The sequence below is a fragment of the Hyaena hyaena genome, unplaced genomic scaffold (assembly GCF_003009895.1).
Source record: "Hyaena hyaena isolate Hyena2069 unplaced genomic scaffold, ASM300989v1 scaffold_5, whole genome shotgun sequence".
NCBI classification, from domain to species: Eukaryota; Metazoa; Chordata; class Mammalia; order Carnivora; family Hyaenidae; genus Hyaena; species Hyaena hyaena.
Genome location: NW_024080637.1, coordinates 1,598,649 through 1,622,085, shown reverse-complemented (window position 1 = coordinate 1,622,085; position 23,437 = coordinate 1,598,649). Strand labels below are relative to the sequence as shown.

Here is a 23,437-nt window from a genome sequence, read left to right as displayed (position 1 = left end):
CTGATTACTTGTGAAATGATAATATTTTGGGTTATTAATAACTTAAATAAAACATAGTAAAATTACTGGTTTCTCTTCACTTTCTTTTAAGTGGCTACTAGAAAATTTTAAATTGCATAACTCCCATTATTTCTATTGCACTTATAGGTCATTCCCTAACTCTCTCCTCTTCATGAATTCCCTTCTACCTGTCAGCCCCTCCAATTATTATCTTCTCGCGATCAAAAATGTTTTAAGAGATGGCTGTCCTCACTGTCCTGATTCTCCTGCCACTCCCCTCTGCCTCCTTAACCAAGGATGATCAGCCCTTTACTTCCACGATTCTGCTAAAATTGTCCTAGCCTCGGTCACTAATGCTAATGTAGGCCATTGCTCAGCACGGAGGGCTTGTCAGTCATTACCCTACTTTACCTTTAACAGCATTTTGCAACATGGAACACTCCCTGCATTGAAACACTCTTCTGCCAACAGCATACATTGATGATCTCCCTCTCTCTGCTCTGAACACTGCTTTCCCAGTTCATTTGCCAACTCCCCTCTCTCCGCCACCCAACACTACATGTTGGTCTTCTGCAGATTCCGTTCATCTCATCCGCTTCTAAGAATTCATTTCCCATCTGCATGTCAGCATCTCTGCAGTTACCCACATAACATGTCCAGTTAAAGCGCTCACAGGCATCTGAATATAAATATGTTCAGGTTTGATCTCCATCTTTGTCTGCAAAGCTGGCACTGGCTTAGTCATGGCGCCATCTGTAAACGGCGCCACGTCTACGAAATCTCTCCTGCCAGCACCTCGAGGACATTGGGAACCCACCTTTGCTTTCCTTTCCACTTCAGTCGCTCACAGTCACTTTCTAAACTACATCTCAGGTCTCTTGAATTCTTCCATTCAGCTATAATTACACACTTACCACCCTAGTCGGGTCCACCATCATCTCTCTCCTGGACTCTCCCAAGGGCCTGCTGAATGGTTTGCTTGCCTCCACTTTTACCATTCTCTAATCTACACGTCAGCCAAAGGGATCTTTTACAAACTTGAATAGGATCTCTCTGGCTGAAAACCCTCTAATGGCTCCCCCTTCACTTCCACATAAAGATTTACGAGGCCCTCCAAATTCTGACTCTGTCTTCATTTGCAGCTTCATCTCTTATCATCTTTCTGTTCATTATGTCTGCTCTGGGTTCCTTTCAGTGCTCTGAATGCACCATAATATCTCAACTTCAGATACATATTCCATCCAGCCTAGATCCTTCTTCATCAGCCTTCTGCATGGAATCAGCTCCTTTTGCACTTATAGGTCATTCCCTAAGTGCCCAGACTAGCTTTATATACCTCTGGCGCTCTCCTCTAGCACCTGTGTTACTCTAGCATCTGTGTTACTCTCCTGTAGCATCTGTGTTACTCTAGTAGAGTTTAAGCTCCATGGGGTCAGAGATCAGTGCTGTCTGGCTCAGCGATGTATCCACAGTATCCACAGGCCTTGCACAGTGCCTGGCACACAGTAGGTACTTACTAACTATTTGTTAAACCCTAAAACTAGTATTATCTGGCTCAAACTTCCCATTTTGGAGAAGAGGAACCTGGGATCTAATGAAAGGAAACAACTTTTTCAAAATTAGAGAGGCTAATTTTGAAGGTTAATGCAGGACCCGAGCCTCCTGATTTCCGGATCACTTCTCTTTCCAGTACATCATGTGTCTGTCTATAATTTGGTAACCAGAGAGAAGTGGACTGAATTCCCTATGTCTTGTGAAAGCCACAGCAAGCTCATATTCATAAACACAGCTGACATAGTTGTTGTTTTCTATGTGTGTTTTAGGTAGAAGGCCTAGAAGTCCAATCTAAAAATAAACTCCATGTTTCTAAACCTAGACTCTCCTAAACTTTTATTCCCTACAGCCTCCATTCTACTCACTGTTCATCTTCCTTCTCCTCATGAACCAGAGGCATCAGCCAGTGTTCAGTGTTGGATGGTGTCTTCGTTCCATGCTCTTTTTCACTACCCTGCCCAGGCAGCTTGTCTCCTGTAGCAGAAGATTAGGAAGTGCTGTCTTTAAATAGTAGCACTCAAGAAAATATTGCAGGGTCCTATGAAGTCTGGCGGTGGAGATGGATATGATAATTATAAGAATAAAAATAACCCTAATGTTTAAGCTATTACTTTCTGCCAGGTACAAATTTAAATGCTCTGCATGCATTTTCTTTTTTATCTCAATCACTCCGTGAGTAATTGTTTCTATTATTTCTACTTTGCTGATGAGTAAACTGAGGCACAAAGACGTTAGTAAATTGGCCAAGCCACTCAGTTAGAAGAGCCTAGGTTCTGATCTAGTTGGTTCAGAGCCCATAACCATAACCTTGACTATGACATCTGACAAGGAAGAATATATTGAACAGGCAATTAGGAAGTAACTAAAAAGCTCAATTGAGGGAGATCCCAAAGTTGCTTTATAGATTCCACACTCGTGATTCATTCATTATTTCCTTAATGCATCTACTCATTCATTTTTTCATTCTCTCAGTAGGCATGTACTCAAGAGTTACTTTATATCCGTTACTAGGAGTACTGATAAAAATTGATGGCCTCTGTCCTCTTAGATCTCATAGTCCCGTTGGGGAGATATATAAGTAAACAGATGCTTATCCTTCAGTGTACTCAGTGCTGAAATAGTGGGAAACCATAGGGCATTGGGAACAAAGAAAAGTTTCTAAACCAAAATGAAAGACTACCACAATTTATCCAGGACCTGCATTCTACACCTTTCCCTCTCTTTCTGATTGCTGCTTCCTCCCTGCCTTGCTGACCTCCTAGTTTCCCTCCAGCCCTTCTCGTGCTTTGTTCTTTTGGTGCCCTCCTTGGCCTCCTGAACTCCTGGATTTTAATAGAAACTCTCTCCTATCTTTTTCCTCCGGAAGTTGGTTTGAAAGGAATTCTGTCTTTGCCAGAGGGACTTCTGTACTGAAGACAGTCAAAGGCCAGCCCCAGAGGCTAAACCAGGGTATCCAGGACCCACCTTTTATACAACTTTGGCCCAAGAGAGTTGCATATCCAACACAGGGAGCTTTAAAGAGTATGGAGGAATGGATGGGTGGATAGATACCCTGGGTCTTAGATAATTTGGATATTTACTAGCCTTGACGTGGAAAAATTGACCCAACATTCCTTACATCTCAGTCATTGTGTACTATATGAATACCATCATGTTTTGATCCTTTGCTCCTAATTATGCTTCCTGATCTGTTGGCCAGAGAATCTTCTCTGTACAGAATTAAGTTTGAGGCAGACAATGTAAATTTCTAAGATGTTCAGACCCTGAGAACTTTAAGGATATTGCACTTTCTCAAGTTGCAGTCTCCCATTGGTCTGCTCTGTCCTAAACAAGGTTTCTCGCATACATCCATAAACAGAGCATATCCTAGCCAAATGATTTTTGTGAATTAGAAGTACCAATTGAATGTTGCAACTAAGAGTGTATTTGTGGCGATTTCTGTTCATCAATGTGTTTGATGTAATAGATGGTGGATTCTACCCTCACTACTGAAGAAATTAGAGCCAGAAGGGGTCTGTGGATTGAAAGAGAAGGAAGGGATTGAAAAGGAAGAGAAATTACATGAGGTAAAGGAGGACATTTGGTAGGAATGATGGAACAAATGAGACAATTGGCCTGATAGGCAGTTGAGGCCAGAAAGCGGCTGTTAGAGCATACGTAAGTGTAGCAGTTCCATGGGTGATCAGTTTCAGAGTATGGCTGTGGGCATGAATGCTGAGTAAAGCAAAGACGAACCATCCTAGTGTTAGAAGCATTGTGAAACCATAAGATTCAAACACTGGATATGTCTTGTAAATAGAAGCTTAAGTCTTTCAAGATAATTACAGATTTCCAGGTAGATGGCGAGACTAGGTGATCAAGGTCTTAGTTTTATTTAACATAGGGATGCAAGCAAGAGGCCAGGGGTCACAGCAGTGAGCTGCACAGGAGGTGAGTATGATTGTATGTCTGTCATCAGGTGGTATAAATCTCAGAGGAGCAGAGCTTTTTGCTTGCAGATGGAGGAGTGATTGTCTGGAAATGATTATGCAGGGCCATGTTTGACACCCAACAGCCTGTCAGCCCACCCACTCTACCAGCCTGAAACACGCACCCAAGTATATGCTTGTCAACTCCTGCCTTTTTTAAATAAAGTTTCTGGGAAAGGAAGGTTCGTTACAGTTGATGAGTAAATAGCAGTAGTAATAATAATGATACTGTAGACACTTAGGCAACTTAATCCACAACACAAAACTGTAAAGTAAGTATTAAAACTCCCATTTTCAGAATGAGGAGCTTGAGACTCAGAATGATAAATGGCAGAGTTAGGATTTGATTATGGTCTCTGTTATCACTGAAGCCTTTGTTTTACAGTGAGTGGTTGAGAGGACAGGTTCCAAAGCTGTGCGTTTTCCTCATATTTCAAGTGGAGATTTAAAGAAAGTAGTGTTTAATATAGTGCTGGACCATGGTAAGTACTCAATAAGTGTTAGCTACTACCACTGTTGTTGTTGTTGAGTTATAGTTATTGTCACTGCAGTTCCAGCCGACTGCAGAAGTCTCAGCCAGAAGTGGTGGAACCCTTTCTCCCTAGTCAATACTAGATTATTAGATGGGCAATGCCTTGCAGTTTTGAAGTCCGCAATGTCTGACGCTTTTAGTACGAAGCTTGATATTTTTGCTTTTAGAAAACCCATTAAGAGGCAAGTCGAGCTCAGGTAAATAGGATGAGAACTTGTTCACCTATTCATGTTTGGACCCAGCCCCTTAGCAGCCAGGCCATGTATTAGGATCCACCCTTGGAACATTGCAGCAATGGTAGGTAGCCTTTCCTGTCGCAGAACACTCCCCCGGGCCATGTTTGCTGTGACTGAATTTGGAATGACGCTGCCCCTTGCTGGGGAAACACAGTGGGTATGTTGCTTCTCAGGGTGGGCCTACGAAAACCCTAATAAAATATGCCACGGGGAGTAACTGTTTTACTTGTCAACTGAGAGTTAATCAAAAAAAGACTTGTGCATTGAGCCAACAGATTGCAGACCTGGCAAGACTTTAGAAATAATTTAATCCAACCCCCTCATTTTACTGATAAGGAAAGGGAGTCCCAGGGAGGGGAAAGGTCTCACTCAGGGTCGTACAGCTGGCAGTAATTTTGTTTGTTTCAAAAATTAATATGAACAATCTTTCTGTACATCAATGAGTCCACCTTCCTGCCTTTGTAAACACAATAGAATGACTGTAATTGGATTTGTCTTTGACAGTGGAGAAAGCAAGCTTTTAGGGTTTTACACAGCCCCAAAGTCATCAGGGGAAGATAAATTGTCATGAACTAACCTGGAGATCTGCCTATTGACTGACTGTGAGCTCCTCAAGGAATAGGACTGGTATTATTCACGAGTTAAAGCAAGTTTTAAATCCTGCCTAAGCCACTTATTAGCTTAGGCAAGTCACTTAACCTCGATGAGCCTCTGTTGTAAGTTTAGGATAATAAGACTTTTGTTTCAGAATGTTCGTGAGCACTGAATGAGGCAAGATATATACAGTACCTTGCTAAAATAGGAATTCAATAAGTATATACGTTCAGCAAATGTTTAATGCCCTGCTAAAAGCTGGGAATACAACAATGAATCAGAAAGCCAAGGACCCTGCTTTTATGGAGCTTAAATTCAGGAAGGAGGAGTAGAGGTGAGGGCCACAGAAGAAGAGATAGACAGTAAATGAGGATGCAAATAAATTAACAGTAATAATTTCAGGTCATGCTAAGTGCTATGAAGGGTTTTAACCAACTGAGCCACCCAGGCGGCCCTTATGAAGCATTTAAAAGACAAGGAAATGAAATGATCTGATAGAAGATGTTTGGGAGAAGTGGGACTATCTCAGCCAAGTGGCCAAGTCTGGCTTCTTTAAGATGATATTTAGAGAGGAACCTAGGGGCGCCTGGGTGGCTCAGTCGGTTAAGTGTCTGACTTCGGCTCAGGTCATGATCTCATGGTTCATGGGTTTGAGCCCCACATCATTCTCTGTGCTGACAGCTGAAGCCTGGAGTCTGTTTCAGATTCTGTGTCTCCCTTTCTCTCTGCCCCTCCCCTACTCGTGCTCTGTCTCTCTCTCTGTCTCAAAAATAAATAAACATTAAAAAAATTTTTGAAGTGGACCTAAATCATATGAAAGATCCAGACAGTCAGAAATCCAAGAAAAGGGCATTCTTGGGAGAATAAGCGCAGGCAGGAGCAAGTGTGACATGTTCCATCCATAGCAAGTTGCTGATGGTTTCCAACATGATAAGCACAGTGAGCGAGGACATAAAATAAGGTTGGCAGTAACAGCACAAGCATGATCTTGAACTTCTAGGCCATTCTGCAAAATTTGAATTTCATTCAAAAAGCAGCGGGGATCCATTGCAGTCTTAATAGTGGGAGTGACGGTAATAGAGAAAGAACTAAAGATTTGATCTTTGTCCACGATTCCTGGCACACAGCTCCTAAAACCCTTGGAATCTCTGGCATGAAAAGAGTTCTCTTTTGTATATTGATGAGATGACTGGCGGCTGGTGGCCAGGGGCCACAGACAGCTTCTGCGTGGGCTGATTGAGTCAGTGGCCGGTGGTTTTATCAATCAAGCCTATGTAATGAAACCTCCATAAAAACCCCTGAACAACAGGGTTTGGAGAGCTTTGAGTGGCACACCCCAGAGGGCATGGGAGTCCCACTGCCCCCCACCCCCAGACCTTGCCTATGTATATCTTGCCTATGTATGTTTGTCTGTTCCAGAATCACATCCTTTACAATAAACAAGTAATAGTCAGTGAACTGTTTTCTGTGAGCCATTCTAGCAAATTACCCAATCCAAGGTGGGATGGCAGGTCATGGGAACCTCCAGTACATAGTCTGTCAGAAGTACAGGAGAGCCCTGTGACTGGCGTTCAAAGCAGGGCGTACTCATGAGGGGCCAAGCCCTTAAACCTGTAGAGTCTGACACTACCCCCAGGTAGTGTCAGAATTGAACTGAATTCTAAGACACCCAGTTGGTGTCTGCAAAGGTGGAAAATTGATTGGTGTGAGGAAAAAAACCTACACGTTTGGTGTCAGGAGTACTGTGTGTAAAAACATCTCCGAGAGACAAAATCTAACTTACCCTATTCATTGATTCATTCAACAAATACGGATAACCTATTCTGGTCAGGCACGGTCCTTAGTGCAGTAAATGAATCAGATAAAAACCCCTGGCGGTGTGGAGTTTGCATACAAGTAGGATAATAAATATGTAAAATTTGCCTGTGTGCTGGTAGTGTTCTAAGTGCTTTGCCTGAAATACCTCCTGTTATCCTCACAGCAGTCCGAGGAGAGGCGTTTATTATTCCCATCCCCATTGTCAGAAGAGACAGATGTACAGAAGTTAAATCATTTGTCCAGGACAACCTAGCCAGTCAGTAGTAAAGCCCAACTTCAGACTCTGGCAGCCTGCTATCGTCAGTCTATCATCTTAATCCCGGCACTACATCTTCCCTTTCTGAAAAATCACTCTGACTGGCCCTGCTGCAATTAGGGCACCAAAGTGGAAATCAGGAGACCTAATAGGATATGGTGGTCAGAGAGTGGGGTACTAGAATTTTATTATTCCCACTTAAAATTTTTTTTAATGTTTTATTGATTTTTGAGAGAGTGGTAGAGACAGCATGAGCAGGGGAGGGATAGAGAGAGAGGGAGATACGGAATCCAAAGACAAGCTCCATGCTCTGAGCTAGCTGTCAGCACAAAGCCCGATGCAGGGCTCAAACCCATGAAGCATGAGATCATGACTCAAGCCGAAGTCAGACGCTTAACCAACTGAGCCACTCAGGCGCCCCTATTATTCCCACTTTATAAATGAGAAAACTAAGGCTTGGTTCAAACATCTAGTAAGTAGGCAGAGCCCAGATACAATCCCAAGATTATCTCAAAAACCCCAAAATCTTTACACAAGTACCTCCATTTCCTGTAGGATTGGAGAGCCTCCAAAAAAACCCTTCCTTTATGATCAAGAGGCTAATTTGAGGTCTCTTGGGAGTTGAGATTTCAGAGGTGGGCATTTACATTTGCTTATTTCTTTTTGATAGGCACTATATCATTGATAATTAAATAGAAATATTCCAACAATACACTCATACACATACACAGTGTTTTTCTTTTGTCTTTTATAATTTTTGTTATACATAAAGTGAAATGCACAAATCTTAAGCACACGGTTGGATGAATTTTGATAAATGTATATATGCCCATGTAATCACCACCCCCATGTGTTAATGTATTGATATATAGATAGTTAGAACTTAAAATTATAAATGAAGTGCAAATCTTCACATCATGATTAATAATTATGACTTCTCCCACTCATTCCTTTCTCTCATCCCTTCTTGCTTTTAAATTGACATTGTTATCATCAGTGCATGGAGGTTACACAGAATACCAGGTGCAAGTCAAAAGATGACTGTATCAAAAAGAAAAAACAAAATAAATAGAAGAACAACTAGCCATTTCTTCATGTTTGCTGGAGGAACAAAATCACATTGCTATACTTTCTGTTTTTCTATGGAGAGGTCATGTGCCTCAGCCCACACATTACCATGTGAACTTGTTTTCCAGTAAAATGACTCAGAGTTCGTCAAGAAGGCAGATTCATGTATTTCAGAGAGCTGTGTGTCAGCATCTCTGGGAAAAGGTACGGTATACTGTATTGTTCTATTATGCACGTACACACACACACACATACACACTCATTTTCACCCTGGGAGCTCACACAATTAATAAACAGCAGAAATAGGATTTGAACTCTCATAGGCCTGGCTTTTTGCATTACAGGGAAGACAAGAGCATCAAGTGTGAGGATGAGGCTAAGCAATGGCCCAGAGTCAGAGCTGGGCTTGAATTCTGGCTCGACTCCATATTGGCTTTATGACCTTGGGCAGATTACTTATACTTTGTTCACTTCCTTGATTCATCAAGTGGACATTGATGAAAATATCTTTGTCATAACGTCGTGTTGAGAATTAAAAATGTCCCTTATGTAAAGCTGTTAGCACAGTGGGAAGCACAGAATAAGCACCTGTGAAGTGTTGGCTTGAACCAGGAATATAGCAATGGCAATGGGAGTTGGCTGCTAAATCAAGGTGTGCCAGCCTTTTTGGATCAGTTAAAAAAAATTCAAGCTTGCGGGGCGCCTGGGTGGCTTAGTCGGTTAAGCGTCCGACTTTCGCTTAGGTCATGATCTCGCGGTTCGTGGGTTCATGCCCCGCGTCGGGCTCTGTGCTGCCAGCTCAGAGCCTGGAGCCTGTTTCAGAGTCTGTGTCTCCCTCTCTCTCTGACCCTCCCCTGCTCACGCTGTCTCTCTCTCTCTCCTAGAAATAAATAAAAAATATTTTTTAAAAAATTCAAGCTTCCATTCTCAGTACATGGAAACTTATTAATGCAGAGCCATAGATGCATTCTACTGTGCTTGTACATTATGTACACTGTAAAGCAGATGAAATATAGCTGAAATAAAATATTTTCAATACCTGCCTATTATGATACTTTCATACTAACACTATGCAGTGCCTAAAGGTATACTGTATATTCATGGCAAAGTGAGTTTCTAATGATTTTTAAAGTTTTTTGATGATTTCTGAAAGATTTTGTATGTGCCTGTGTATCTATATCTAGATAATTTTGATTTCCTCCCAATTCTTGTCTTATCTGACCAGGTCTTCATTGCTTTTAGATTCTAATATGAAGAGCTAGTACTGAATAAAAGTATCACTATTTTCTTATTCACTTGGCTCTGAATTCTCACCCTTACCTGTAATTCATCAACTGAATGGTTTTCAGCCACTTGCCCAGTTTGCAAAGGTTGATGTAAATAGAACTAGGTAATACGTGTAAAACCACTCACCTGGAACACTTAAGGGACAACATGGAGCAAGTCCTTGGATGCTGGAAACCTGGGGCGAGCACCATGTTGTCGGAGTTGTGGAGATCCCGTATTTCTTTTAAGAAACCTCACACATCTTACATGACTCCTGTCTATCCAACGGGTGGACCAACTGACCAATCAGCTGACAATCTGCATACTAAATGCTGGTAAAGTGTAACTAATTTCTTTAGGCTAGAAATCATATAAATGACACTTTAATATTTTCTCCTGGAATCCTACTAGATCATCTTGTGTACTCCTTGGAGGGCATGTATGCCATTTTACAAACGCTGGCTTCCCTGATCTTACGTCGCCCCTGTTACTCAAACCCTCACCCTTTCATTCACTGACTCAGTAAACATGAACCGTGCACCTGTGAGCACTAGGGCCGTGCTAGGCTTGATGCCTGCGGTGACGTGGTTCTTGCCTTTGGGGAGTGCACGGTGTAGCTCTCATCAGGCTAGATCCTAATTATTTTTCCCTGTAGGCTGTGACTCCGGACACTGCCAGGCTCGCAGTGCCCTTTGGTACCTAGGCCCAGACTACCTGAGAGCCTCCCCAAATTTTTAAGGCCACTGCTTCACTTCGCCGGGACTGGGGAGAAGGTACCAGTTCCCGCATTCCTCTAATTGCCGACATTCGTGTGCCTGCCACTCACTGAATCCCCATCTTCTCCGAGAGTGCTGAAAAGCCCCATTCTTTCCTTAACCTAATTTCTCTGGGTAACTCACCCCACGGTAGCCGAAAGCCCTTTGCTAGCTCCCGAGCCAGGCCCTAACACATGAGAACTGGGTGTGTCGCATGCCCACGCAGGCCTGGTGACTGCCAGGGCTGCAGCCGGAGAAGTGGTGAGCAGTGTGTGCGGACTAGTATCTCGGCCTTGACACACCAGGAAAGGGTCACACCCCATGAATGCAGTCTTTCATGACCAGGGTACAGGGCCCCCATTTTTTCCTACAGAAAGCCTTCACTTGCTTTCAGAAGTGACGATCCAATGTGAACTTTCATGGTTTATTTATAGCTCTGTCGTATAGAGAAAAAGAAAAGAACTGATGAAAATGTGCTTTTACAAAATATTTTTGTTTTTTAAAAGCTTTCATTGTGCAAGCCAAAAGGAAAGAGAAAAGTCACTGTATTCATTGTGCTGTCTAGACTCTCAAACAAAGAGGGTGGCGTGCTGCAAATTAAGATTGCCCAGCTCCTGCCTGCTGACAAGAAGTATGAATTTGGAGGCCAACTTCAAACAAACCCTTTTGAACAGAAATATATTGTGGGGTGGGGGGAGGTGACTATATTTAGCACGTGTCAGCATTCCCATAATAAATTCATATTGTTATGCTGTGGTAATTTCCAGATTTACTGCAGCCAGTGGGTTCCTGAGGTTTTGGCTTAATGTTAGTTATTTGGAGGAATTAGAAAAGCCAGCAGGGCTGTGCCTGATGAGAGCAGTGATTCTCTGGGCAGTCTCCATATTGGGTCCAACATCTGTGATGAGGTGTCCCCAGGCGACAGGGGAGAGGAGCACGAATCGTTTTGCGTGCCTATGGAAGCATAACTTTTTTTTTTTTAGAATGCACTTTTTTTTTTTAATTATCCTTAAATTATCAAATCCACACATGCCACTGTAGACAACTTAGAAAAGAGAAAAGAAAATTACCACCCATGCCCGTGAACCTGTTATGTTTCGGTATATTTTCACCCAGTTTTTATGGTACGTATACAACCTGTGTTCAGGACAGACACGATTGAGGAGACAGAAATGAGAAACCATGATCTTCTCCACTCCCACTGCCCCCCAGCCGTTGTGCAGTGGGGCTCTCTCGGCCCTGGTTAAATATTCTGGTAGTTCCATTGATTTCTTAGGTAAGTACACAGTCAGTCTTGGGTAAGTTTTATCGTCTCCTTGAGTTGTGAGACATAGCCTGGGTTCAGAAATTAGAATGTCAAGGAATATATAATAATCATGACGTGAGTTTTTATCCCAAGATAAGACATCGCCCCACTCCCCAGCTAGTGTCTGCCGCACATGAAAGGACATAACTGTGATCAGTCTTCTCTCTCCCTCATTCACTCCCTCTCCTGCATGTTTGTTTATATTTGTTTTTTCTCTTGCTCCTAGGTGGAGGGTGGAAGGGAAGAGAGGTCAGGGGTGCAGCACGTTCTTATCTGATCAGCTCCCTTAGCCTACCAGGTGTTTGTAGCTAGGCTCCATCATAGATTTTTTTTTTTTAATGTTTATTTTAGAGAGAGCATAAGTGGAGGAGTGGCAGAGAAAGAGGGGAACACAGGATCCAAAGCAGGCTCTGCACTATCAGCACAGATGTGGGGTTCAAACTCACGAACCATGAGATCATGTCCTCAGCCTAAGTCGAACGCCCAGTCGACCGAGCCACCCAGGCGCCCCCACCATAGAGTGTTTTTGAGGATCCCCCACTTCTGGAAACTTCTCACATATAATATTTTGTCCTTGTTGATGCAGCTCTACTCTAATAGATTATTTACTCTTCATTCCTCAGACATCCTGGAGGGTCATCTCAAGCTTCTTTATACAGACCCCCTATGCCTCATTAGGTGGCTGTATTAGACAGTATGTGACAGTCCATGACAGCTCTCTCACATGTGGGCCACCTAGGGACCATGGGAACCAGCCATGCCTTTTGGAGGCTGACAGACTTAGGCAGTGCTGGCTGATTCCAGTACTGGCTCCTTCACTTCTACGCTGACGCTGCCAGGCAGCCCTTCTCTTCCAGAAGGGAATCTCGCTCCATCCACTGTATCCCACAACCTCAGGGGCATGTATCAGGTTCTCTGTTGTTCTTATTGAAGCCCTGCTCTCTTGACTTCTGAAGGGGGAGGCTCCTCTCACCCCCCCACCCCCAGAAGTAGGGCTGATGCACAATAATCCAACAATTTGGTCCTAAAAATCTCTTTGTGTGTCCTTCCATGTGGATGAAAGTTCTAAGAGTTGATTAATGGGTCCTCAACCACCCTTTTTGTTTTTCACCAATTCTTCGGGGTGGTCTGTTTCCAGCTCACTTTGGTATCTTATATCTATCTGTCAACTTTAGCTCTCAGCCAAAACTTCCATTTGAGCATTCTGTCACATGTATGACCCTTAAGTTCATTCATCCCATAGACATTCCCTGAGTGTGCACAATATACCAGATGCTGAGGCTGGCAGTGGGAATACTTATAACAGATCCTGTCTTAAGGAGCTCACAGTTTAGTTGGGGAGACTGGTGTGCTAACAAAAATTTGTGGTGCCATGTCATAAATGCTATGATAGATGTTAGCGCAAGTTGCTCTGGGAGCAAATAATTCAGTCTAGATGGGAGGTAGGCTGCAGGGATGGGTCAGAAAAAGCCTCCTCAGGGGAGTCAACACCTCAGCTAAGTTTAATGTTTAAACCTATACTTTTTAAAGAAACGCCTCTTTTCAAACCTTTAAAATCTCTAGTGCTGGTGTTTGTTTGTTTCTCAATAATTTATTTTATTTTATTTCTGAAGTTTATTTTAAGAGAGAGAAAGAGTGCACATGCACAAGCAGGAGAGGGCCAGAGAGAGAGAGGGAGAGAGAGAGTCCCAAGCTGGCTCTGCGCTGTTGGCCCAGAACCCAACATGAGGCTTGATCCCACAAACTGTGACCTAAGGCGAAATCAGGAGTCAGACACTTAACCGACTGAGCCACCCAGGCGCCCCCTCACTAATTTATTTTAAAAACAGGCAAAAGTAATGTGAAAAAAAGAAAGCAAGCCCTGGTGTCTGTCATTTGTCCGGACAACTGTTTCAGTGGGAAAGGAAGGGCCATTTATGGAGCACCGTCAAAAATAAGTTTCCTGGGTCCCACCCATGAAGAAAGTCCTGGAATGTCATCTCAATTCCAAGGCTTGAGGTCAAGCAAGAGGAGTATTTCCTGAGGCCATTTTCAGGATTCCAAGGAGCAAGAGGAGGCAGAATCCCCTCTGGAAGGACTGAGGAGCACTACTCTGAGAGAAGAAGTGAGCACAGAACAAGAGCGTTGGCGCTGAGGATTGCTGAGGCCATCTCCTCAAGATATGGGGCTTTCTTTAAAGGGATCAGAACTTAGTCCATGAAGGAAAATATGGACTGAGCAGAGCTCTTAAAATATCCTCATAGGGTGGAACGGCAGCAATTTCACTAAAATGGCCCCAGAGTGTCCTTTTTAAGTTCTTTTAACCATGGTTTCCTTTTCAGTCATTTTTCCTAATTTAGAAAATCTCCCCCTTTCTTATGCCCGCCATTTTCTTTCGTTGTCACTATGCTTGCTAACCTCAGCATCTCTTATTTCCTAGTCAGGCCTTTCAAATCCATTGAGGGCTAGATAACTAGATAACCAGATAACTCATTCGGAACGTTCACGTCATCCTTGGGGAAGAGTTGGTAGAGATTTTAGCCAGAGTGAAAGTATGTGTCATTGATGAGCAGATGAAAAAGGATCAAGTTTCCTAACCCTCAAATAACTACAGAGAAAAAGCATGTCTACTTCTAGCAAAGTGTTTTTCCCACTCTATTTTGATCACAGCAAATGTCTCTTCCATTCTCTGATGAGCTCCTTGATGAAAGGACCCATGCGATCTTCATCTCTGTTTCCTGTGTATGTTGAATGCTGTGCCTGATACATAGAAGGGGATTGGTTTGTTTTATGAATATTGTAGGTGCTGAGTAAGCAGCAAGTAGACAGAGCTCCTGGCCTCATGTGGCTTGCATTCTGGTTAGGGCAAGGAGTGAGAGGGAAGATAAGATACACATAAACCAGTAAATACATATCATACTAGAAAGGAATCAGTGGTAAATAAAATATGTAATACAATAATTTATATAAACATAAATAAGTGTATATAAACAATATATAAATTATTTCTTCCCCTGCTATGTAACTTACTATGTAAGTTTCCCCAGGACAAAGAGTATGTCATATGCAAACCTAGCACAATGTCTGGTACATAGTGAGTAATTAATAGATATGCGGAATAAGAAGTTGTACATATGTTACCCCACAATGACTACATCCTTAACAATAAAAGTTCAATAACTGTTCCTAAGGCAGGCCTCTCTGAGGAGATGTATCATGCCATTGCCTGCCGTCTCCCTAGTCAAGTCTGCTGGACTCCAGGGTTTGGGTTCATTCCATTCCTCCTCACTTTTCCATCACCTTACCAGCTTTGGGAGACTGCCCAAGGAAACCTAAGCCTCTTGTTCCTATAATGGAGCCCACACAAGCTGTGGTTGAGCTTGATGCTGCACATATCAGCCATCTCCACCCACACACTGCAATTCACTGTCTGCCCAGTTGCCCCGTTGCAAAGACAAGAATGTCCTTAAGCCATATTCCAGAACTCAAGTAAATTAACTCAGCCCACAGGCCTCACATCTGTGCTCACAGTGTTAGAGAGTGCTGGAAGAAAGAGCTGACATTGAACTGAAGAGATCTTTTTTTAAAGTTATTTATTTATTTTGAGAGAGAGAGAGAGAGCAGGGGAGGGGCAGAGCGAGAGAATCCCAAGCAGGCTTCGCACTGCCAGTGTGGAGCTCGACATGGGGTTTGAACCCACAGACCCTAAGATCATGACCTGAGCCAAAATCAGGAGTCAGACATTTAACCTACTGAGCCACCCCAGGCACCCCTGAACTAAAGATGTCTTAAACATGTTATCCTAAACAGCAGGTGCAAGGTGGGTTCCATTCAGTTATTGTTATCTTGAGTTTAAGCAAGCAATGCACTTAGGCACTAATTATGTTGCCTTCTTAAGCCCTCCTGTCCAGGCAATGAGAAGGAAAAATAATTTCCTGCTCTCGGAGGTGATCTTAAAGGTGCTTTGCCTTTTGGGGTTGATTATGCCCAGGAGTCTTCAGTCCTCAATCATTTATTAAGCCCAGTCTTTTTGGTCAGAGATGTAAACTTTTAATGTTCATTTGGTTTTTTTCTTACTACCAAAGAGAAGCTGGGGGAAAAAATGGACCAACTGAATATCTTAAGGGGGGAGTAGATTCTAATTAGAATGTTCTTGCATGTGACAAGCCTCACTTTGATTTTAGCTTGCCAACTCAGCTCTTTGTGTTATGTTTTCCATTTGACAGGAAGCAATGGCTACAATGAGCAGAGTTGGGAAAGTCGTGTTTCCCAGACTTGAGGATAAAAGGTAAGTTTATATTTTTTATATGCACAATACCAAGGAATGAGGACATACAGAGCTATGTAAATGGAGAGCTAGAATAAACCTTGGGGGCTTCTAATCCAGTTCTTTCATTTAACAGTTGATACAACTGAGTCCCAGAGAGGTGAAATAACTTTGTTACCTAAAGTCACAGAGCTAGGTAGGGCCAGACCAGAGGGTCAAATACAGACTTCTGAACTCTCAGACCACTAATCTTTTCTCCAGCTCATTAGCAGCAAATCTGGTCTTTTGTTCTGAAATGGAAGTTCTCTTATAAAGGACACGGTAGCATCTGTCTGTCCTTCTACCCTTTGCATCTCTTGGCATTGAGGACTACAACATGTCGTTGATCAGTATTTTAACCCCATTCACAAAATACTACTTCTCAAGTTCCTGCTATATTCAGCACATTACGCTAATTTGCCTGTAGCCAGGGTTTACAGGGGAATAAGACATAATCTTACGTATACACGTAGATCATTTCAGAACAAAAAGAAAAGTTCTACAATAGAAGTATTACCAGATGACAGAGTAACCCAAGGAAGGAAAGAATGTGACCCTGTAGGAGTGAGAGAAAGCTTTTGAGTGGAGGCGAAGCTTTTGAGAGGAGGCAAAGTCAATGGTGTCTTGAACGCTTAAAAGAAATGGTCTCACAGGCCAACACAGGGAAGGGCGTTCTCAGTAGAGGGAATAACATATGCAAAGTTATAAAGGTGGGAACAGCATGCTATGTTCAGATTGGGGATACTGAACTTTAGGCAGTGGTAGGACCTGGACAGATGCAGATTTTAGAAAGATCCCTCTCAGAGAATGAATTAGAGGACCCCAGGGTAAAAGCAGAGAGGCCACATGGAAGTCTTTTTCAGTAATCTGGGTGACAGGTGAAAAACATCTACATTAAGTCATTGGCACTGAGTTTAAAAATGGAAGGATGGGGTGCCTGGCTCGCTCAGTGTAAAGACCATGTGAGTCTTGATCTTAGGGTCATGAGTTCGAGCCCCATGTTGGGTGTACAGATTACTGAAAAAATAAAATCTTTACAAAAAAATAAAACGATGAAAATGGAAGGACAGTTGTATCTGTGACTTTTATAATTTTAGAGCTGTATTAGAAGTTAAGCATAAAAACAAATTCCACCCCTGTCACCAGCAAAGGTGCTGACACCACTGAAGAAGTATGATCAGTACTTCACAGAGTTGGAAATGTCCATGGAAAAAGCAATCCAGTTCCTTTTCATTTTCTTAAAGAAGGTTTCCCCGTGGAGTCGGACTGTTAACCCTCTGAGTATAAAGCCTTCCCTGGATACTAGAGTCAGGGAGGCAGGCCATTTTCCAGGAGGGGGGAGCCCAAGTCAGGAACGTTGAGAGGCCTGAGTTCCCAGTGGCCTTGGGAGTCATCGGCTAGCAGCTTCCTCCTTTTGTAGATTCTTCTTCTTCATCTCTTCTCTGACCCTCCCAGGACATTTGAGGGAAGTCTATTTTTAAGCTCTTTTCAGTAAATCCACATGTTCTTTTGAAAAGCATCCTTAGCTTCTTGTCAGCTGGGAGCCCTCCTCTAGGGAGGCGGCACACATGGTGCTCTAGCACCATCTACAGGCAGCCCAAGGTTTGCAAGTAGAAAGCTAGCACTTCCTGATGAAAGGCTCTTCAAACATCTCAGTACCTCAAGTCACACTGTTATCTGTATGAGACATTTACTTAGGTCTGTGCCACACAGACGCCACTGACTAAGTGTGGAGAGAATAAGGAGAGGAGATTCAGCTGATTTTAACATTTAGGACCACAGAGAGCATAATCTAGTGACTCTGGTTCAATGTGCTTTTTAGGAAGATCCCACATCTCATCCTTATACCCAGACAGAATTTATCTATAAGCATAGTCACTTAAAAGTGTCTTGGGGAAAAAAGCTGTGCTTCAAAAGGCAGGATCAACAGAGTAATAAGGAAATCTGAAAAATAGGAAAAACTATTTGTATATCATATACCTAATAAAGGATTAATACATAGAATATACAGAATGCTCTTAAGACTCAACAACAACAGGGCTGCCTGGGTGGCTCAGTCGGTTGAGCGTCTGATTTTGGCTCAGGTCATGGTCTCACAGTTCATGCATTTGAGCCCCGTGTCGGTCTCTGTGCTGACAGCTCAGAGCCCTGAGCCTGCTTCAAATTCTGTCTCCGTCTCTTTGCTCCTCTCCCACTCATGTTCTGCCTCTGTCTCTCAAAAAAAAAGAAAAAAGAATAAACATTAAACATTTTTTTAAAAAAACAATAATAGTAACCACCCAAATCAAAAGTGGGTAAAGATCTTGAATAGCTATCCCTCTAAAGATTACGTACAAATGGCCAATAAGCACACGAAGAGATGTTCAACATCACTAATAATTAGGGAAATGCAAATCAAAAACTACAGTGAGATACCACCTTACACCCATGAGGATGATTACAATGACCAAAGAGAAAATAACACGTGTCAACAAGGATGTGGAGAAATTGGGTCCCTTGGACACTGCTGGAGGAATGCAACATGACGCATCCGCTGTGGTGGCTCCTCAAAAGTTAAAAATAGAATTACCGTATGATCCCAAGATTCCACTCCCGAGTATGGACCCAAAAGAACTGAAATCTGAATCTTAAACAGAAGTGTATACCCACATGCTCCTAGCAGCACTGTTCACAGTGGCTGAAACGCGGAAGCAGTCCATGTGGCCACTGGCGGGTGAATGGAGAAAAGAAAAGTACATACATACAGTGGAATATTATTCTGCCTTAAAGCGTTAGGACATTTTGACACATGCCACAGCATGGATGGACTTGGAGGACATGATGCTACGTGAAAAGAGCCAGTCACAAAAGGACAGATATTGTATGGTTCCATTTGTATGAAGTACCTAGAGTCAAAGTCATAGAGAAAATAGATTGGTGGTTGCCAGAGGCTGCAGGAAATGAGGGAAATGAGGAGTTAGCATTTAATGGGTACAGAGTTAGTTTCGCAAGATGAAGAGAGAGCTGTGGATAGAAGGTGATGATGATTGCACAACAGTGCGAATGTATTTAATGCCATTGCAGTATATGCTTAAAAATGGATAAATTTCATATTATGTGTATTTTACAGCAAAAATATTTTTTGAAAAAAGGAAAAAGCACAGGGGAAAATGTGCCTTGGCCCTCAGGTTCCCAAGTGTAGAAAAAGGAAAAATAGAATCCAGTCTATCCATCTTTTGGCATTCCAGGGTAATGGAAGGATGTCAGAACAACATTAGTCCCTGTTTGTGAGCACTTGACAGTTCACAGAGTGTTTCACGTCTAGAATTCGGTCAATCTATGATGTAGGTATGGTTATCATCCCTCTTGCAACAGGAAACTGAGATTCACACCATTTAAAGAAGTTGCCCAGGGGCACCTGGGTGGCTCAGTGGGTTGAGTGTCTGGCTTTTAGTTTTGGCTCAGGTCATGATCCCAGGGTCGTGGAATTGAGCCCTACATCAGACTCTGTGGTGAGCATGGAGCTTCCTTAATATTCATTCTCTCTCTCTCTCTCTCTCTCTCTACCTCCCTCCCCCTCCCTCTCTCTCTCCCCCTCTCCCTCTCCCCCTCTCCCTCTCCCCCTCTCCCTCTCCCCCTCTCCCTCTCTTCCTATGCCTCCTTCCCCATTTCTGCTCTTTCTCTCTCTAAAACAACAACAACAAAGTTGCCCAAAGTCACCCCAGCTTCTCTGCCAGTGAAGCCAATACTTCTACTGTGCAGAGAATAAGACCATGAACAAAGCTGCTGCAAAGTTGTTAGGATTGAAATTAAAACTCTTAATAAAACATTAAAAAATATTTTTTTAAAAAGGGATACCTGGTGGCTCAGTCGGTTAAGCGTCCAACTTCGGCTCAGGTCATGATCTCACGGTTCTTGGGTTCGAGCCCTGCGTCAGGCTCTGTGCTGACAGCTAGCTCAGAGCCTGGAGCCTGCTTCAGATTTTGTGTCTCCCTCTCTCTGACCCTCCCCTGCTCACACTGTCTGTCTATCTGTCTGTCTGTCTGTCTGTCTCTCTCTCTCTCTCTCTCTCTCGGAAATAAATAAAACATTAAAAAAAATTAAAATTGAAAATCTTCAGGGTGCCTGAGTGGTTCAGTCAGTTGAGTGTCCAACTTTGGCTCAGGTCATGATCTCGCGGTGCATGAGTTCAGGTCCCAAGTCGGGCTCTCTGCTGTCAGCAGAGTCCACTTGGGATTCTCTGTACCCCCTTTTCTCTCTGCCCCTCCCCTACTCGCATTCTCAAAAATAAATCAATCTTTTTTAAAAAATTAAAAAATTATAAAATTGAAAATCTTCAAGTATATGAGAAGATTTTTGACCCAAGCTCCCTTTAAGAAGTTTTGATATTCCAGAGTGACGATATCCATCTCATATAATGTAAGAAGTATTTAATGCTAAATTGTCATATAGGGTATCATTAGAAGGAGAAAACTTCTGTCCCCAAAATCATTCTATGATTGATAAATTTCGAGGCTCAAAGTATGGAAAGAGACCAAATGTCCATCAATGGATGAATGGATAAAGAAGGTGTGGTATAAATATATACAATGGAGTATAATTTGGCTATCAAGAAGAATGAAGTCTTGCCATTTGCAACTATGTGGATGGAACTAGAGGGTATTATGCTAAGCAAAATTAATGAGAGAAAGACAAATATCATATGACTTCACTCACATGAGGACTTTTAGATAAAAAAAAAAAAGATGAACATAAGGGAAATGAAGCAAAGAATATATAAAAACAGAGAAGGGGACAAAACATAAGAGACTCTTAAATATGGAGAACAAACAGAGGGGTACTGAAGGGGTTGAAGGAGGGGGCATGAGCCAAATGGGTAAGGAGCATAAAGAAACGCTCTCCTGAAATCATTGTTGCACTATATGCTAGCTAACTTGGATGTAAATTTAAAAAATACATTTCAAGGCTCATAGACTGGGTTTTAGTAGAATCTACTTAGCACAAGAGTGATGTTAATGTTGGAATATTAATTTTTTTTAATGTAGGAACCATAATTGACAGGACAATGCTTACCAGGATCGAGGCACTATTGCCAGTGTTTTTCATGCATTACTTCATTTAATGCACCTAATATCTCTATTGAGGTAGATCCTCTAATTATTCCCATTTACTGATAAAGAAATTTATTTTTTTAACTTCTTTTTTTTTATTTTTTATGTTGATTTATTTTTGAGAGAGAGAGAGAGAAAGAGAGAGAGAGAATGTGAACAGGGGAGGGGCAGAGAGAGAGGGAGACACAGAACCTGAAACAGTCTCAGGATCTAAGCTGCCAGCACAGAGCCCGATGCAGGGCTCGAACCCACAGACTGTGAGATCATGACCTGAGCCAAAGTTGGACGCTTACCAACTGAGCCACCCAGGCACTCCCGATAAAGAAATTTAGATACAAATCGATTAAGTAACTTACCCAGAGTCACACATGGCTTGGTAGATTCTGGAATGTTCTGGAATGAAGTCCTCTGGAAGAAAGTTGGCTTCCTCAACCCCTCATTCCATATCAGCTCCCCCACCACCACCACGTGGAGTAAGGACAAAGTTGCAAGTATTCAAGTATAATTTGTCTTAGCTGCTATTATCCCTTTCAGAATCGGGCTGTATCATGGCCAAGACCATCTTCTAACAGGTCCAGGGATAATAGGTCTACCAGGACCCAGAGGGAGAGGAGGGTGGGAGGGCAAGGGCCACCCAGGGGTGCCTAGATGGCGGGGCACAACTAGAGGGAAGGCCTTAGTGACATTTTCACAGGATTGTACTCCCAGATAAAGCAGTCTGCAAAAGAAATGTAAGGGTGATGAAAATGTTCAGTCCCCTCTCTGGTTAGGCTGTGGCTTTTAAACCAGTCCTCAAGCCTGGGGCTAGTCATACATAAAATATTTATGAAAGCTGGGAGTGAGAAGGGGCCTGTGTTGAGCCTGGGCCTCCTATACTAACAGCAGAGGCTGTGAAGTCAGACAGACCTCAGTCTGCATTCCATCCTTGCCAGTCTTTAGCTGTCCTACTTTAGATATGCCTCTCTAGCAAATGTGTTCACTTCTACGATGAGGATATTAACACCCCATGTAGGTTAGAGATAATAACTATGAGTCATGCTGATCCACATTGCTCAGGATGCTAGAAGCATTCACAAAATGGGAGATGTCTGCACGGCCATAAGAGATATATTCCTGTTCTTCTAAATATAAGAGGAAACTGCATCATGGTTTTGTCTGAGATCATTCAGCATATTCATTTTTCTCCCACAGATACTATGACAAGAAATACCAAGTATTCCTGAAGCTGGTTGAACACCAGAAGGAATATGCAGCAATCATGAAAGGGGACTGAACAGGGCGTGCAGGTGCCAGTGCCAGAAGCTTCCGCATCATTCCATCCGGGACCTCTGTCTTCTTATCTTATGTTCAAGACTCGTTAGGTATCACTCTACCATTTCTGTATCATCTTTTAATAAAGACACCGGTACGTGTGCAACCAGAGCTAGAGTCTTCCATTCCAAAATCCCACCATGATGTAGTTGGCAATTTCTGCAGATACCACTGCAAAGACAGAAGTTTTACAGAAGGTTATAGGGTCTCCCATGAGACCAGACCTTAGAGCCCTTTCAGTCCAGGGGAGTCTGTGTCAGCCATTGAATGAACGACTTGCATTGCTTTAGGTATGACAGCTAATGTTTATTTTGTAGGTGGCCGAAAGCTTATTATTAATGCCTGATTTGGAAATAATTTCAAACTTACAGAAATGTTGCAACAATAGGAACCATGCAAGGAACACCCATGCACCTCTGACCTCTAACATTCACCAGCCATTTATATGTTCTTTCCACATACATACATATATATATATATATATACGTATATATATACGTTCTCTCCACATACATACATATGTATGTATACATACATACACACACATGAATTTTTGAGTCATTTGAGAGTGAATTTCCTTAGACTTAACTTTTATGTAACACTTTCATTCAATTTTTCACTCATGTCCCAGTTTTGTCAATAACTCAATGTCCTTTATGGCATTTTTCTCCTCCTGTCCAGGATCCAGTCTAGAATCAGATACTGCATTTCATGACAGGATCGTCATCTTGCAATCATCATATTAAAAATAGACACTTGTAGGAATCCTCAGTGCACCCAGGCAGGAATTTTAGCAAATGACAGGATGTATGCATGGTCTTAAAATGTCCCCTCCCAGATTGTTGAGTAGTGACAAGAGGAGAAACATTAACTATACGGGGAAGAAATAGGACATCTT

The 23,437-nt window shown here is 42.5% G+C and overlaps 1 protein-coding gene across 8 annotated transcripts in view; it reads left to right on the top strand.

The window, feature by feature from the left end:
- FGGY (FGGY carbohydrate kinase domain containing) overlaps positions 1-22,648 on the top strand; it is a 426,891-nt gene extending 404,243 nt beyond the window's left edge. For 7 of the 8 annotated variants that reach the window (XM_039238811.1, XM_039238799.1, XM_039238806.1 and 4 more), the window contains 2 exons: positions 16,059-16,120; positions 22,420-22,648. In XM_039238811.1, coding sequence (XP_039094742.1) covers positions 16,059-16,120; positions 22,420-22,501 — 144 coding nt within the window. In that variant the 3' untranslated portion in view covers positions 22,502-22,648. The remainder of the gene's footprint in view (positions 1-16,058; positions 16,121-22,419) is intronic. The other variant, XM_039238818.1, reaches the window with a different exon arrangement.
- Positions 22,649-23,437: the final 789 nt, after the last annotated feature.